This window comes from Ammospiza caudacuta, chromosome 10 (genome assembly GCF_027887145.1).
Source record: "Ammospiza caudacuta isolate bAmmCau1 chromosome 10, bAmmCau1.pri, whole genome shotgun sequence".
NCBI classification, from domain to species: Eukaryota; Metazoa; Chordata; class Aves; order Passeriformes; family Passerellidae; genus Ammospiza; species Ammospiza caudacuta.
In genome coordinates this window covers 27,032,813-27,050,649 of record NC_080602.1, presented here as the reverse complement: position 1 = coordinate 27,050,649, position 17,837 = coordinate 27,032,813, and the positions used below count along the sequence as shown (strand labels likewise).

General features: G+C 45.4%; 1 protein-coding gene across 2 annotated transcripts in view; it reads right to left on the bottom strand.

The window, feature by feature from the left end:
* MAP2K5 (mitogen-activated protein kinase kinase 5) overlaps positions 1–17,837 on the bottom strand; it is a 119,967-nt gene that overhangs the window by 24,113 nt on the left and 78,017 nt on the right. For both annotated transcript variants that reach the window (XM_058811212.1, XM_058811213.1), the window contains 2 exons: positions 8,384–8,410; positions 8,036–8,068 (listed from right to left, as the gene is read on the bottom strand). In XM_058811212.1, coding sequence (XP_058667195.1) covers positions 8,036–8,068; positions 8,384–8,410 — 60 coding nt within the window. The remainder of the gene's footprint in view (positions 1–8,035; positions 8,069–8,383; positions 8,411–17,837) is intronic.

The window sequence follows — 17,837 nt, the reverse complement described above, 5'->3', positions numbered from 1 at the left end:
TCAGTGGAAAACCAGGATTCACAGCTTTCCCTAAGCATCCAAGGGCCATTTCCACCACTGGGATCTGCTGCAGGAGAAGACAAGAGCAGCCTCTGACTTCTCCAAACCAGCTGTGCACAGCGAGCCAGGGAACAGGAGAAAAGCTGGAGCGATGCCATCAGGGTGGTGATGGAAAACTTGGGATAAACCCACATTCCTCCTCCCTTGGGGCCAGCCCCACGGATGGAACCACGGACAACTCCACCAGCACGTCCTGCTGCAGCAGGGACTGCCCAAATCCAAGCAGGTTTCGTTCCTGCTGCTCTGGGAAGGGTTAAATGCTCCTGCTCAATCCTTCCCCTCAGCTCTGTGTGTGCAGAAGGAGCTGCCATGGTGCTGTGGCTGCAGGGCCACAGGAGGGAAGTTAGCAGAGCCCAGCACAGCAAACCCAGCTCCTCTGCTGGGGCTCCCTGCCTGCATTGAGCAGCTCCTCTGGGCTCCCGGTTCCTCCTTGGATGCTGAAATGGCAGCACTGCAGGAATAATGCCTGGCCTCTGCAAAGCCGTCCTGCCCTGTCACCTCAGCCCCCAAAATCTCTAGCATTAAAGAATTTTTAGGCTTCTCTCCTACTAAAGCTTTCAAAAAATGTATTTACTTTTCTATAGTAGCTGCATTTTGTTTTGTGGCCAAATAGTGATTTTTAATTTTTTTTTTTCTAGAAAACTAAGTTTTAGATGCACCAGAAATACTGCCGGGTGCAATTACAGGTAATAAATGCACTGTGGCTCCCAGAAAATTCTGATTTGGAGGGAACCATAAGGATCACCAAGCTCAACTCTTAAGTGAATGATATTTAGCTACAACAAGAGCAGTGAATGGCAATATTGTACAAACCCAGATTTACTCCTACAAGCACAACTTTCTTCCACAAAAAAATTATATATCTATACATACATAAATAAAACACATTCCTCAATTTAGATTTACTCCTTCCAGACCAACTTCCTTCCACAACATTCCTAAAAACCCCACTCTCCATATTAAAAAAAAAGAAATCAAAGCCCGACTTTCGATTTACACTTACAACTTTCTTCTACAAAAAAAAAAAGTATATCTATCTATACATACATAAATAAAATCCATTTTCCAAATTAGATTTACTCCTTCCAGACCAACTTTCTTCCACAATAACCCTAAAAAAACCCCACTCTCTATATAAAAAACCAAAATCAAAGCCTGACTTTTGATTTACACTTACAACTTTCTTCCACAGCATTCCTAAAACAATATCTCTATATAAAACAACAACAAAAAAAAAATCCATTTCTGCCTTTCCAGCCAATCTACTTCAAAAGGCCCGAGCAGTCCTAATGCAGGGGATTTCTGACAAGTAACAAGTTGGCAGCAGCAGCGGCGGCTGGAGGTGGCTCCGAGGCCCGGACTTGAAAGAATTCCTGGATGGTTCCACCCCGGGCAGGAAGGTGAAGGATGATTACATCTCCGCACCTCCTGCTCCTCTCTCAGTAGCAGGTGCCCAAAGTGACAAATGATCCGCGGGGGCGCCTCGGTGTGAAGCTGTGTGCGCACAGGAAACTCGTTTATCCGCAGAGCGGGAGCTGGGCAGAGGCCAGGCTCAAAGGCCAGTGTTTCATCCCCAAAACACAGCCTAGCTCAAAACCTCAGCCCTCCCGAGCTCCTCTTCCTCCCTCAAAACCTCAGCCCTCCCGAGCTCCTCTTCCTCCCTCAAAACCTCAGCCCTCCCGAGCTCCTCTTCCTCCCTCAACACCTCAGCCCTCCCGAGCTCCTCTTCCTCCCTCAAAACTTCAGCCCTCCGGAGGATGAGCTCCTCTTCCTCCCTCAACACCTCAGCCCTCCCGAGCTCCTCTTCCTCCCTCAAAGCCTCAGCCCTCCTGAGCTCCTCTTCCTCCCTCAAAACCTCAGCCCTCCTGAGGATGAGCTCCTCTTCCTCCCTCCAAACCTCAACCCTCCCGAGCTCCTCTTCCTCCCTCAACACCTCAGCCCTCCGGAGCTCCTCTTCCTCCCTCAACACCTCAGCCCTCCCGAGCTCCTCTTCCTCCCTCAAAACCTCAGCCCTCCCGAGCTCCTCTTCCTCCCTCAACACCTCAGCCCTCCTGAGGACCAGCTCCTCTTCCAGCCGGCTGCTCCCCAATTCCTGGGAACAGCAGAATTCCCCTCTTGGGAACGTGGAATGCTCCTGGTTAAATAACCCACTGGATATTGGGGTTGTTGGGTTGTAGCTACTGGGGGATATTTTTTCAGAGCCCAGAAAAAGGGAGGAAAAAAGTGATTGGGAGCAGGAATAATCCAGAGTGTGGGACATGGCACTTAGCACTTTCTCCCCTTGCCATGATGGCTTAGATTTTTAGTTTATAAATATATATTTTTTAAGAATTTTAGCTTTTTATATTTAAAAATTTTAGGATTTTAGCTTTTATATTTTTCATGTATTTATAATCCTGGAATTCTTTAGTATGTAACTCTAAACTCCAGGTACAGTGTGAGCTGCTGCTGTCCTATTTTGGGCAGACACAACAATTCCTCTCCAGGCCTGGCAATGAAGGACATCTCACTGCCTCAGACCCCAGAGATGGAAACAAAAGTGAGTTGGGGGGAGCAAACTTGGGGTAAATTCCTTCATTACCCAAAGCTGTAATTGAGAGATTAGCCCCAATATGCAAATGGACCAAACTTATAAAAGTATGAAAACCTGTGGTCCATTGTTGGGGGCAGGAATGTCCTAAATGTACCTGAAGGCCCTTCAATAACCATCACTGATTTTTATTCCCTTCCTTTTGCCTGGCCTCTGTTTTTAGGTAGTCCCAAAAATGCATCAGCCAGGCTCTGTGCCTCTGCAGGGCCTGCACAAACAGGTTAATCCTTCCTTCCACCACAAGTGTAATTGCTTTTTCTCTCCAACAAGCCAAGAATTCCTCCCTCTCCTGTCGCCCATCAGGCAGCAGAGCATGGCAGGTTTGGGCAGCCAGACACACACAGAGCCACACCGAGGGGACCTGGCAAAAAACTCAACCCATTTGTTGTTCCCTCTCCTCCCCTGCACCCTCCCGACGCATTTTTATTGCTTTTTCATAAAACACCGCTGCAAATAATCAAGCATGACCATTGACATCCACAAGATTGAGTTTTAGGAACCATTAAATGAGCTTGTTCTCCTGGGAAGGTTCTTGCTCAGGTTGGTCTAAAGGTAATTATTCAGCAATTCCTACCTGTGGTTTTACCTTGTTCCTGTAGAAGTCTCTGAATCTCAGACACTGGTAAGGTCACACTTTCTGTCTCCATAAAACTATTCCTTAAACCAGCTTATCCACAAAACAAATTATTGTAGCTTTGGGTAAACACACACATGCGTATAACCTATGGAAATCTCCAAAACACCAGGAATTTCCAGGTTTCCTACATTTAAATCAATACCTGAGAATCTAAAGAGAAATTCCCACAGAAAAGAAATTAAATCTTGTTTAATTCTGAGCCTTGTCGAGTTTTTTACTGCATTTACAGCAAGAGCAAATGCAGCATGGATTCATTAAGGTGAAGGAATTCAGGAACCCTCCTCAAGTTATTTGATAGAGCTGAACATCTTGGGAATTTTTAAGGCTATTCCAATAAGTAAGGGGTATATGTAACCCCATTTAAAAAAAGATAATAGGAACAACTATACAGAAAACATGGATTAAGTGCAAGTTCCTTTTTTTCCACAGGAAAATCTGAAAACATATTGACACTGAAATGCTTCACAGCTCAGCGTTAACACCCCACCAGCTCTTAAATGTTTCTGGAGTAAGGATTTAAAAAGAGACAAAAAAAAAAAAGGAAAAAAAAAAGAGGTCTTTGATTTGTGGAGTTTGGAAAGTCCTTGAGCTAGATTAAACTGCAGTCTTGTGAGACCAAGTATCTCTGTGGGGGCACTTCACACAAATGCTCAAGAAACTCATGGAAATCTTCTCTCTGCTTACTCATGAAGCTATCAGGCTAAGGATTCATGAGGACAACTAATTAATTTTTCTCCTCATTTCTGCCTGGCTTGTTCAACCAGGCAGGTTTTGCAATGCTGCCTCCTGTGTGTACAAACCAGGATTTGCTCTTGGAAGTCTCCCCTCCCCGAGCTTCTGATGGAATTGGAATAACAAAATCACTTAAAACTGCCAAAATCCAGTTCTTATCCTCCCTCATCCAATACAATTAAAAACAAATAAAGCAAAAGCAACACTTAAATCACAATTACAGTGAGACAAACCACGGCACCTTTGAAACCAAAATTAATTTCTCTCAGGTGAGGAAGAAGAAAAGGTTGGAAAGCAGAGCTGATGTTTAACTACAGAGCTGGAGCCCAAAGTGCTCTAGGGGCTGGCAGGAATTGCCTTCCTATAACGGACACTCCAGCTACATAAAGGTGAAACAAAACAGCCCTGCAGAGCTTAAGGAGTATTTAAAGCACCCTACAGGATGTTTTCCAGCTTTCTGCTGGTCTAACCTTCTCCACATGCAGAGCAGACACCTCTAAAGCCTTGGGATCCAAAGGATGGGAAGCTGAAATGCTGAAAACCACAAAGCTCCTGGGTTTGGGCTTTTGGGATCTTTGTACCCAATCTGCAACCAGAATCATGGAATTGTCAAAGTTGGAAAAGACCTTCAGGGTTACTGAGTCCAGCTGCCAACCCAGCACCCCCATGCTCAGCACTGAACCTCGTCCTCAGGTGTCACATCCACACTTTTTTGAACATTTCCAGGGATGGTGACTCCACCACTGCCCTGGGCAGCCTGCTCCAATGCTTCACAACCTTTTCCACAAAGAAAATTTTCCCGATATCCAAACAAAACCTCCTCTGGCCCAGCCTGAGGCCGTTCCCTCTCCTCCTGTCCCTGTCCCCTCCTGTCAGGGACTTGTGCAGAGCCACAAGGGCCCCCCTGAGCCTCCTTCTCTCCAGGCTCCCTCAGCTGCTCCTGGGCCTCTGGGGTTTGCATTTCTAATTCCCAGTTCTGCTCTTTTTGTGTATCTGGAACAGATTCCGACAACAAAAAACTTTCAGGAATGGTTTGAAACTGCAGCTATTGCTCTGGAAGCACAATCCCCCTTCCATGGCAGGATTTTTGGCTGTGCCACCATGAACAACAGGGCCACATCCAGGACACCTTCCCAGGCAGGCTCCTGCTTCCAGCCCCTCTCCATCCCTCATGTGGAGGCTCTGGAAAGGCTCACAGAGCCAGCAAGGAGTGTCCTTCCCAATGGGAATCATCCATGTCACATTTCCGGGAGCTGGAGACAAACTCAGCCCAGCGCTGGGATATCCAGCATGCCAAACACCAGCAGCCTGCCTTTACTGCTGGCTGTGGCAGGAGGAACTCCAAGAACAGCCAGTCCATCCCACCTCTGGGCCAGGAGCAGGGATCCTGTCATGGTGGGAGATGCTGCTCCAATTAGGATTGGTGCTCAAACGAGCGTGGCTCATTTGGAGCTGGATCAGAGCTCACTCTGAGGCACCACATGGTAAAAAATAAAGGTTCTGGCAGGCACATTGATCCCATCCACACAATGCTCCTCACTAATTCTGCCATTAAAAAATAATCCCAGCCCCGATGCCATTAGCAGCCCCAGAAGATCATTTCTCAACACAAGCCATCAGGCACGGTTTGCTGTGATTTCAGAGGAGCCACCGTGCCTGGCTGGTTTGGTTCAATTCTCCTGCTTCTCAAATGGCTTATTCATCCTCTCTGTGAGTCAACTGAAGTCCTAGAAAACCAACAAATACACTTCTCAAACTGCCAAAGCGACCCACTGTGTTTCACGTATTTCACTAAGAGTTTAAAACCAGCTCCAAAAATCCCACTACTGCAAAAACCTAAAAATCCCCAAGGAATTTTTATTCCACAGTGTCCACTATCCCAGGGTGCCCCAAGCTCCATCCAGCCTGGCCTTGGACACTTCCAGGGATGGGGCAGCCACAGCTGCTCTGGGCAGCTGAACTAATTAATCCTATGAATTAATATTAACTTGGATTCCTGCTGAGTTTTGGTGGAAGTTCTACCAAATCCCACCACTACCAATACAATAACCCAGAAATAAAACCAGAAAGAATCAAGGTCTCCATTTCATCACTGTAAAACATCTCTAGGTTCTCCTGGATCAGGCTCTGAAGTTTTAGCTGGCTCCAGGGGAAAGACTGAGGGAATTTTAAGACCTCCTTATTGCCAAGGGGAAAATCTGACCCAGAATAACCAGTCTTACAAAATCAGGATTTCTAATTCTGAAAATTCCCATTCTGACATCAAGTCTGTTCAAACCAAAGCGAGTGGAGCTTAAAGAACTTTCAGCTGAGCTGTTCTCTGTCACCAGGAGCATTAATGCTGAATGATGACTTCACTTGCTGTGGAACATAAAAATAATCTAAAAAATGCCAAAATACTGGTGAAGGTATTCAGATGTTCACAGCCTGCCCAAAGTTCCCTGGCTGAAGTTTTTGTGAGAAGACTGGAGCAGTTGTGATCCTGAGGAGATGTGAAAGCTGCCAGAAGGTCACAGAATCCTTTAGGTTGGAAAAGATCTCTAAGATCATCAAATCCAATAATCCCCCCCAACCTGAGCTCCTCAGGGCTGTGCTTTAGAACAGTGAGCTCAGGTTCAGGCAGCAGCACTCATTTAAAAGGGATTTGTGCAGCAGCAGAGCACATGATTGCCTTAAACTGAGCTCCTTGAGGATGGAGAGGGCCTTTTGCTGGTGGCAATGGCACCTCTGGTGCTCTGCAATATCCACACCTCAACCAAAGGTGTGTGTAAGAGGAATAATGATGGATGGAAGAGGTTAAAGAAACAGAATTCCCTAAAAAGCACCCAAAGAACCAGATCTTCACCAAGAGCCAGCGCAAAGACAGACTGGGAAAACTTCTCTTGACACAGAGGATCTTTGCTCATTTTAATGTAACTGCACCAAACGGCACTTCAGGAAGGAGTTCAGCTCAGCCACCAAGTCATTCCCACCAGAAGGACAGAAGCCCTCACTGAGGTGAGCCCAGGCAGGTGGAGACAACAGGAAGGAGGACTTGGCTCACCCCAAGCCCAACAGAAGTTACAGGGACAGGCTGGAAGCAGCTGGATGGATTCACACCGGTTTTGGACACATCAGCACCCAGAACTCACCCTGAGGAGCTGGACATGACCTCCTGCTAGAGGCTGAGGCAGCTCTTCAGAGAGTGGTGTCTCCTGTTCCCCTGGTGGAACTCCCTAACCAGCAGCACCACCTTACAAACTTTAAAAATGAAGCCAACTCCTGTTTTCTGACAGCACACCATTTGCAGCCTTTTATAAAGGACCCAAGTGGTGATACAGTTATTAAAGAGATTTCAGTCGTTCGGCTTTGAGCTGCTTTTCTCAGGGAGGAAACAATCCCACTTTTTCAAGGATTCTGGAATATTTTTCAGGTGTTTAGAGGACAGAGGTCTGCCCTCAGCTATCTCCCCATTGTTCAGAGTTGGGCTTCAGCTACAGCTCAGCTGGGGAGGGATGTGGGAGATGCAAGGAGTGTTCCACTCCAGAAATGTGATGTTTTGCCACTGAAATCCAGTCTCCTGCTCACACCTGCATCCCAGTATTTTACTGTGGCCTTCTGGTTGAATAAAAATGTTTGGATGGCATTCAGGAGCTTTCCTGCTTACGCCTCATTTTCCCTGCTTGATAAAATGCCCTTTTTGCCCATCAAAACCTCCTTTAACATGTCCACACGGAAGATTTGGTTGTCCCTGTCCCAGCTCACCAGAGGAACAGCTCCCAGCCCTGGCTGAGGCTCCAGGACCCCGGCAGCTCCGAGCCCTGCCTCGTGAGACACCCAAATCTTGGATAAACTCAATATTTAGAGCAGAAAACCAGCAGAGAGCAGGACCAGGCCAGTTCATGTGTGAGAGCTCCGAGCTGCAACTTGTGCTGGGGAGGATGTTGGGCATTGTGCTTCATTAGGAAACAAAATATAAGCTTTCCACTCCATTAGGAATGACTTTAGGAGTGAAAGCACATAAGACGACGACTCACCTCATCAACAATGCACTGCAATAACTGGAGAGGCTGCAATGGCAAGGAGAGAGGGGGAAAAAAAGTATTAGACTATATGCAATATCTTTACAGTGGAGTGGAAAGAAAAAATCATTAATGCAATAAAATATAGCAAGATTAATCAACGGCAGCAAACTCTTATCAAAACATTGATGCTCAGGATGTTCTATTATTTCTAATGGTACCTAATCTAATACAGGCAGTTAAAGGTTTGCATTTTCTTCAAAATGCAATTTGCTAAGTTTAAAACAAGGCATTCAAGCATGCAGAGGGAGCAGCCATCAGGAAAAAGAAAAGTGAATTTTTTTCTGAACTCATAAAGCTTACCATTAAAGATCCCTGGTTTTTCTGAATCTGAAAAAAGACAATATGTAATTAGCATGTCATAATCAAAATGACTCACTTGGACACATTATGATCACTGAGAGAAAATTATTGCATCGCTGGTGGCAATTTGTGGGCATGTGTTAACACAATTTACATAATGAAAATACACAAATGTTAATAGCTCGCTTCTCATTTATAGGCGAAAGTCAGCAGAATGTTAATTTCACACAACACTTTTTAGTACCCTCCAGGTTGTATTAGAATAGGAAGAAAAACCATAATCCATTTCAAAAGGCTGTTTACGATTCAGATATAAATAATGTTTTATATTGCTAGATTGTGAACACTGGGCTTAATGTTGCAATCATTGCTAATGTTATGAAGCTCACTCTTTTTAAATTAAAAACCGATTTATTTAAAATTGAAATTAAATCATAGTCAGAAATTAGAATTTTGGATTACTGCCAGGCTCTGCTCACAATCCCTTTTTTGTGAAGAAAACTTTAATTATGTGGTTGAAGTATCTACTGCTGCTCAGGAAAGCCTCTAACACTCCACTTTTCCCCAAGTTTTTTATCCAGTTTTCCCTGGACTCTGAGCAGAGCACCACCATCTGAGATGGGGAAGTTTTGTGAACTTTGTGTTGTTTTAAGTTGAAAAGGAAGATTAATCTCCAAGCCCTTCTGAATTTCTGGACAACCTGGGGGAGAGTTTGCAGTAACAGACCCTCCCACTGCTGCAAGAGCTGCAAAATCTCCCGACCCACATTCCCCTCGATGGAAAAGAAGAAACAAAGGCAGGATCCCCACACAAAGAACGAAACACAAAGCACAGAGCAGGCACTTTGTGTAAAACGCTGAATTTTGGGGTGCTGCTCCCCCAGCACTTCCCAATGCACCCAAAGCACAGAGCAGGCACTTTGTGTAAAACGCTGAATTTTGGGGTGCTGCTCTCCCAACACACCCCATTTCTCATGGCGGGGGTAATCAATCACCTGTTTTTCCCCAACACACACAAAGTTGTTGGCGACCCAACGCAATCCTGATGCAAACAGGATCCTCAGTGAAAATGTTCTTTTCTAACCCCGTTCCTTTGCCTTGCCCCTTCCACTCCATCCTCTCCCTCCCTGCTGCCAGGATGATGATTGTTTGGGCTCCCAGCAGCTTTGGGAGCTCTTTCCCCTTTCAGGATCCCCCAGGAACACTTTTCCAGCAGTAAATGGGATAGAGAGGAGGGTGAAGACCAACACCAAGGAAATAGCTGCTGTTACACACCTCAAGTCTCTTATTACTGTATCAGCAGCACACAAACAAAGTTCCTGAGTATAATTCTGTTTTTTCCAAGGAGAAAATGCAATAATAGGCAGAAGCAGCCCATTATATTTTTCAATCGTCAATCTCCATCTATTACAATTCAACAGAATAAATCTGCTGGTTTTGCTAATAAGCGAAATATTCTGTGGCTATAAAACCCTTTTTTTTCCCCCCCTACTTCACTTCCAGATGTTGTATGACAAAATAGACTGAGCTTATTCAATAGGGATGATTTGGAGCTTCTTTACATTAGAGCACAGGAACAGGTTTTAGCCAAACAGATCATCAGTCACATTTCCTTCCTGGAAAAATAGCTCTTGTCACGGAAAGGAATCGAGGTGGGGTCACACGGAGCGGCCCCAACACGGGGATGATTACATCCAATTTCAGAGCAAGATTTAAAATATCATTTCTAATAAAAGCACTCAGGCCTCCTAATGAAAAATCAAGCAACACAAATCCAAGTGTTAGGGAATTCTCCCCGTGACACCGGCAGAGCCCGGCCCAGCCGCGGCCCCGCTCCCACACACGTCGTTACCAGCCTTTATTACACAATTCTGATGGCAACAAATTATTTGGAGATCATCTTCATAAATTTTGCATTGAGGTGGCTGGGCCACTACCTGGAATTGATTCAAAACGCTTAAGACACTCAATTACTTTTTAACACTGTTACCCGCTGTAACGACATCGCCGCCGCTTCCCTCGCATCTGATGATGCAACATCATTGTAATTGATTCATTTTCTCAATTAAATAAAGCTCCTGTGCTCTCCTCTCTGCAATGCCACCGAGACTCCCCGGCTAGATGGATTACCTCTTCTCCCTGCCTTGGATAAATGGCTGGCGAGGCCACGCTCTGCTCCTCCCTTCCCTCCGCAGAGCTGCAGCCGTATTTTTCAACTCGGGAGCGGGGCTGAACTTTGCTGTGTTTATATTAGGCAGATTTTTCACTGCTCAAACCACGTTGTTTACCTTTTTCCCAGCTCCCATCACAGGGCAGCTTCAAGCACTGCTCAAACCACGTTGTTTACCTTTTTCCCAGCTCCCATTACGGGGCAGCTTCAGCCACCATAAACCAAAGCCGAGCGCCGACAACTTTACGGCCGGGGCTTCTCCTCTTGCCCACAGTTCAGGGAAAAGGGGAGCAGCAGCTTTCCTGAGCACTAACAGCTGCTTTGAAAGGGCTCCTCAGAAAATGTCCCATTTTTGTTTTCTTGCCTAAGTGCCAGGATTTTGTGCATTACTGGGAGATGAGGGGTTTTGGAGGCAGGTTCACCTTGAGGGATCCCAGCGCAGCGGCTGCAGCTCAAAAGCTGGAAAATTCGGGGTGTTCCTAACCCTTATGATGCCCTAAAAACCTGGGGATTGAGGAGATTGTTGTGTTTTCATGTTCTCTACGAAGAATTTTAAATAGGGAAATGGTAGCAGTGATGCAAAAAACCCAGAGTGAAAGCAAGGCAGAAAAAAAAGCGGGACATGTTTTGAGAGCATCAAGGAACAATTTGGTGTCCTTGTGAGAACATCCAGTGTCCAACTCAGGGATCACCCAGCTCCAGAAGGTCATGGAGCTGCTGCAGCAATTCCAGAGGAGGACATGGAGGTGCTCCAAGGGTGGAGCTCCACTGGAGCCAGGCTGGGAGAGCTGGGAATGTTCCCCTGGAGAAGGGAAGGATCCAGGAATCCTCAGAGCCCTTGCAGGGCCTGAAGAGGCTCCAGGAGAGCTGGAGAGGGACTGGGGACAAGGGATGGGGGGACAGGACACAGGGAATGGCTCCCACTGCCAGAGGGCAGGGATGGATGGGATAGTGGGAATGGGGAATTTCTGGCTGGGCTGGAATTCCCAGAGCAGCTGCGGCTGCCCCTGCACCCCTGAAATGTTCCAGGTGAGGTTGGACAGGGCTGGAGCACCCAGGGATGGTGGAAGGTGTCCCTGCCATGGCAGGGGAGGAACCAGCTGAACTTTAAGACCCTTTCCCAACTAAAGCATTCCAAGATTCCACGATCATTCCCCCTCAGAAAAGTCACTTTTAGCCTCTCAGCACCAAGACTCCCCCTCAGCATCTCTGAGCCCTGCCCTGCTCATCACCAGCACCTCCTGCCCAGAAGCTTCTCCAACCTTTCCAAAAGCCACTGAAACAGTCTGAACTTGCAGAAATAGCTTCACTATTTGGTATTTTTGAACCTGCTTTGTATTTTCAGTGGACTTACCTACTGCATGTGACAGTTCATGATTTGCAGAAACAGGGAAATGATCAATAAATCTGTCCCATTACCAGAGTACTCCTCAGGCCACGGAACACCAGTGGAACCCGGATAATCCACTCCAGAAAGCACAATCTCCAAAAAGCACTTCTTTTTCCCCCCCAAGGTTGGTTAAAAATGCCAAAGTTTGTCTCCTGCTTCATCTCCTATTTAATGAATGCCTCTGGTTAAGAAAGGCAACTTCTGACAGACCATCAGGTTATTTTTCTGTCTCCATGGAGATCCTGGGCCGGGAGGTGGCTGAGAAGACCTCTCCCATCCCTCTCCCATTGCAGGCACCAGCACAATCAAGGAAACTCAAATGAATCCACCCCGGGTACCTTGGAGGAGGCGCCAGCTACAGCTTTAATTTTCGCTTTTACTCCCTGGAATTAGGACTTGCCCTGGAGCTCTTGTTTGAGAGATTTGCAGGTGACCCAGGGTTAGATCTTCCCATAGCAGTTAGCAAATTTTCTCTTTACATATATACTGCTTTTCAAGCTCCTTTTAGTGGCTTTTTTAATAGAAAAACCCATCTACCAACAAATCATACAGTTATGATTTTTAAGGGAGGCTTTACGCGACAACATTTATTTTCCTGTGGATTTTAAAAGCAGACAGAAGTTATTTTTCAACTGCACAAATGAGCAAAGGAGCAAAAAGTAACATTGTGTCCTACTGACAAAAGCTTTATCTCTGCCCTGATATAAAAGGTAAAGGAATATCTAAATATTCTGGTTTCCACAGGGGCTTCACCACCATTCCACAATTCCTGTGGAATTAAGGGATGATCTTCAGATATATTTTACAATTTCTTGCAAAATTGCAATTGCTGCTACTTCTGCAAGAAGTCAAAGCACCAAACCAGTGAGAATGACCTCCCTAATTTGTTCCTGATATTCTAAACACCCTTCCCCATCCGGGGATTTTGCAAATGGCAAATTTCAATCACTGTCACAAAACATTTAAAAAAAAAAGAAGAAAATTATTTCACAATAAAAAAGACAATTCACAACAACCTTAATATTAAATATATTCTTACAATTATATTACGCTGCTTTTCCCCGAGGTCTCCAAACAAATTTATATAAAGAGATTATTTCATCCACCATTGAACTGCAGCCACTTCTCAGAGAAATCTCTTTACCAGAGTTTAGAAACACAATTCAACAAAGTGGGCATGGAAAGCTCCACACTGTTGGAGGGATTGTGGTGACAACAACTCCTCCCAGCAATAATTTCTACACCAGAGTAGGACCAGAACACCCTGACAACAAATCCCTTGGTCAGCACGAGTAGGGATAAGGAAAAAACCCCAAATTTAGCAAATTGCTGTTGAAAATTTTGGGATAATTTAAGTTGGAAAAGGTCCCCAAGATGACAGAGTCAACCATCATCCCAAATGTGGCTGCAGGCCTTGTTCCCAGCACCACAAAAAGTGAGTGAGGAGAACAAAGAATGGTCCAACAGACACCAGGCAAAGAACTGGGATTTGTTCCACACAGATCTTGCTTTTTGTGCCACACAAATGGCAACAGAGAGGAACAGCAGGAGAACTTCTTGGACACCATGGGAGAGGGAAAATGAGCACAACTGAGCGAGGAGAAAATCACTGAATTCTCTGAGGGATCCAACAAAGTCCAAACCCCCAAAATCCACAAACGCCGTGGTGGGATGTCCAGGAAGGACAGGCTGAACCACCCCAGGTGATCCCTCCTGCTTCCCTGGGCCTCAGCCTGGGCACCCCCAAAGGGAGCTGTGGGAATGTTCAGAGGAGAACCCCACCAGTCAGAAACCCAGGGAGACCCAAAGAACCTGCAAACAGAGCAAGGACACCACAACCACCACCCCATCCATGCTCATTCCACTCACAACTACCCTCAAATCCTGCAGCATGAAAACCTCTCCAGGAACAAAGCAGAGGAACCATCTGAGAGCCCCCAGCTGCAGCAGCAGGGGTGAAGAGCAGCAGATGAATTTCCACCAGGATTGTCCCTGCTCCTGAGGACACCCCTGCAGGTCCCCTCTGGCTTGGAAATGAACAGGTAAAAATGGTGATTGCTGAAGTCTCTCACTTTTTGAGCCATCTAAAAAAACTGGAGCAGCAAAATCAGCTGTGATCACTGCAGATGTCACAATTCCAGGGACAGCTGAAGGGGAGTAAATCCAGAGCAATAAAAATTGGGGTTTCTCAGGGGAGTTTTCTACTCACAATGAGGCACCACCATCCTCTCCTGTGTCACTGGACTGCCCATGGAGGGTTGTGTTGCACTCTCAGGAATGAACCCCAAATTTCCACGGGATTGGCAGAAGAATGGAAGCTCTGGAGATGAGGGAAACACCCACCTAGACCTCAACATCATTCACTCCTCATCTGGGGCTGGGGCTCCTCACTGTGCTGAGCAACCACCACCCAGCAGAGGAGGAGACATGACCCCACTCCTGTGGGAACACATTCCTGAGCCTCTGGCACAGCCCAGACCCTGGGATTGCTGTGCCCTTCCCCACGAGTGCCTCCCCAGCCCTGAGGAGCAGCAATTGCTGAGGATTGAGAAGAACAGCTCCACGCTGAGCTCCCACAGCTGCAGCCCTGCCCAGGGAACGGGCAAAGGAGCACTGGGGTTGTCCCTGGTCATCTCCTGGGAGGGACCTGCTCCTCATCCAGGCCAGCAGGGCCTTGCTGAGTGCTGCTGGGGCTGCCCCTGGATCTCTGAGGTGTCCTAGGCCAGGCTGGAGCACCCTGGGACAGTGAAGATGTCCCTGCCCATGGCAGGGGATGGAATGAAAGGTCCCTTCCAACCCAGACCAGTCTCCAATGATGATAAAATTCCAGTAAATCCAGTATTTCCTGATGGCTCTCCAAGGGCCACCCCAAGCACACAAATCCCCCTGCAGCCTTCCTGCCTCAGGGAAACTCCAATCCCAGGCTCAAGGTCCCATTCAGGCAATTCCTTCATGGGCATCACAGCAGGAATGGGATTTGGGAGAGGAGTTTCCTTCCAAGCCCTCCAGGGACATCTCCCATTCCACCAACGCATGCAGGAGACCCTTCTAGATCTGCAAAAACACCTCTGCAGGAATTTCAGCATTTCTTGGAAAGCTGGAATGGTTTGGGTGGGAAGGGACCTTAAAGCCCACCTTGTTCCACACAAGACAGAAGAAATCCTGGAACAAATCTGCTCCCTCAGACTGCCTGGAATTCTTAGGATTAGAATTTAAAAATACACATCAGCATTTCAATATCTCACACCAATATTCCACTGTTAAAATATACTCAGATCATAATAAAAACTTCCTATAAAACCATTATATTAAAACTTATCATAAAATTTTACTGGTTACCTCCATTTTTGCACTTGACTATATAATTTAAACATTAAATTTACATTTAAAAATATCAGGAAGATTAAGATAAATAAATAAAATTTTTCTCCTTATATTTCAGATTCCTAAAAGATCTTTTTAAAATTTTTCTAAAATCTCTCCATTTTCCAAACATGAAAGCACCTCTGGAAAAATAAACTAAATTTAAATTTCACAGCAAGTTTCTAATAGGCAAATCAAATTCAAGTTCAAACTAATTTCTGGCTATGGAGAAAAAAAAATAAAGCAAAAAGTATCTGAAGTAAATTATCAGGAATGATCAATGTGAAACCTATGCTAAGAAATTAGGAGGAGTTTAAAACAATAGCAGACGGCTTCAAATATTGCCAGTGATTTCTGGAATATATTATAAAAGCAAAAATATTTGCAGAAATCTATCATATTTAAGATATTACCCAACAATTTCATTCACTATTTTGGCATTAGCATTTGAACAGTGTTTAATGTCTTTTAAATGGTTCGATGTAATGACAGATCTGGAAGACAAAACATTTCTTTCTTACCAGGAAACATGCTGTAAACAACCCTCAATTTATCCTCCCCAAAGAAATGAATGCTTAAAGGATGCCTCTGCCAATGGAAAAAAACAACACTAAAATGGTTATTTCGCATCCCAACTTTAACGAAATATTTTTTCCCTTGACAAGCTGCTTCCATTTAAATGAAGCCAGGCCGAATTTGGTCAATAGTATGGATTGCAGAGAACAAAAAGAACCTTGGACCGTGCTAATGCAGGGATCAGAAAGCAGCAACTTCATTTCAAGGCAGGCTATTATTTAGCAAACTAAGATACAGCAAATAAATCCACGCTTTCCACGGCAAAGCTGCACGGGAGCTTCCGAGCTGGAATTAAATCTCACAGCAGAGACCGCGGCGAGGGCAGAGCTGGCCGAGGAGGGGAGAGAGACCAAAGGGGGAAACATGAAATCCTGTGAAACCCCTCAGCTCTGGGGCCAGAAATAAACGAGGAACAGCGATAATAAGGACGATGATAATTTAAAAAGGGCAAGGTGTCCTGCAGGAGGAAGGAGCCGTGTCCCAGGGCTGGGGATGCTCCTTGTCCCCAGCCCCGGAGCAGCAGGACCCAGCTGAGCATCCCAATGTTCTGCATTGTCCCTGCCAGGCTTTTCCAACCACGGGATCTGGGAAAAGCACAAACCTTTCTCTACCAGGAGCAGCACAAAGCTGCTTGCTTCCACTGGTTTGTGGTTTTGTTTTTTTTTTCCTCCCTGTTATGTTTTCTCAGGAAGCAAAGCCACGGCAGGTCCACAGCGAGCGCTTTCCTGGGCTGTAAAATTCCCCATTATCCACTCCTGCTTCCTTTGCTGTGGGATTTAAGGATGCCTCCTCCTTGAGAGCAGGGACATGTCATCATTTTGTTGGACTACCGCCTCTGACAGCCTTGTCTCTCCCAGTTTGTGCTCACAGTGCTGGGAAAAGGAAGGGGAAAAGCTGAGAGGGGAAAAAAAAAAATCAAGGGGAAAATTCAACTATGACTAAATTCTTCCCTAATTTATTCCTGTTATTTCTCCTGCTGCAAAAATAAACTCTGTATATAAAAAGAGCCTTAAATTAAGGTCTCTTGCTCCCACTGCATTTTGAAATAAGTTATTTGAATCCCTGGCTGATCTGTTTTAACAAATATCATCTCCCGCGTCCATCACTCCTCCTGTCTTTTTGATCTCCTTTTTCCTACTTATCATGTTCTTTATTTGAAACAGATTTTTAACAGATAATCTCTGCCGTTATAACAATATCTTGCTCGCATTTTATTCAAATAATTCTTAAAAACAGCTTAAAAAGCCGTTTGGAATAACATCAAGCTCTCCATCAATCAAACAGCAAAAATTCCGCTGGCGGTTGTATAAACATCAGATCAACTCCGACGTCTTCAAGGATTTCAGAGCAAACCATAAAAAACTCCATTAACTTCTGACAAAGAATGCAAATTAATCACAACATGGGGTGAAATGAAATTAAAGGCTCTTTTCTAATCAATGACAAGGCAGGATGAAATATTTGGTGCTGGGATGCTCCATTTTTTTTTTTTTAATTTTTTATTTTATTATTATTTTTTTTTTTTCCCCCCGCATGGAAAAGGGGGATTCACCCGGGGTGCCTCTTTAGCCCTCCCCATCCCTACAGCGATCTGCTTACAAGTCGCCCCAGCTCCACAAAACACACTAATCATCCGAATCTCAGGTGCATCCAATTTGTTATTCACACTCTCCCGGTGCCAGGAAAAAAAAAAAAAAAGGAAAAAAAAGGAAAAAAAAAAAGAAAAGAAAAGAAAAAAAAGCCTGGCGTAGACAGATGCACCGGGAACCTTAAATGACAGTTTTGGCCTCCGGAAGTGCGATCGCTACAGCAAAATCTAGTACAGCCTCCAGGTGAAATGTCTGGAGCTCCATATGGAGCAGGGAAAATTAACAACAAGATGAAAATCGCTGTAGCAGCGGGGAGCCGGAATTTAACGAAAAAAAAAAAAAAAAGGGAAAGAAAAAAAAGGAAAGG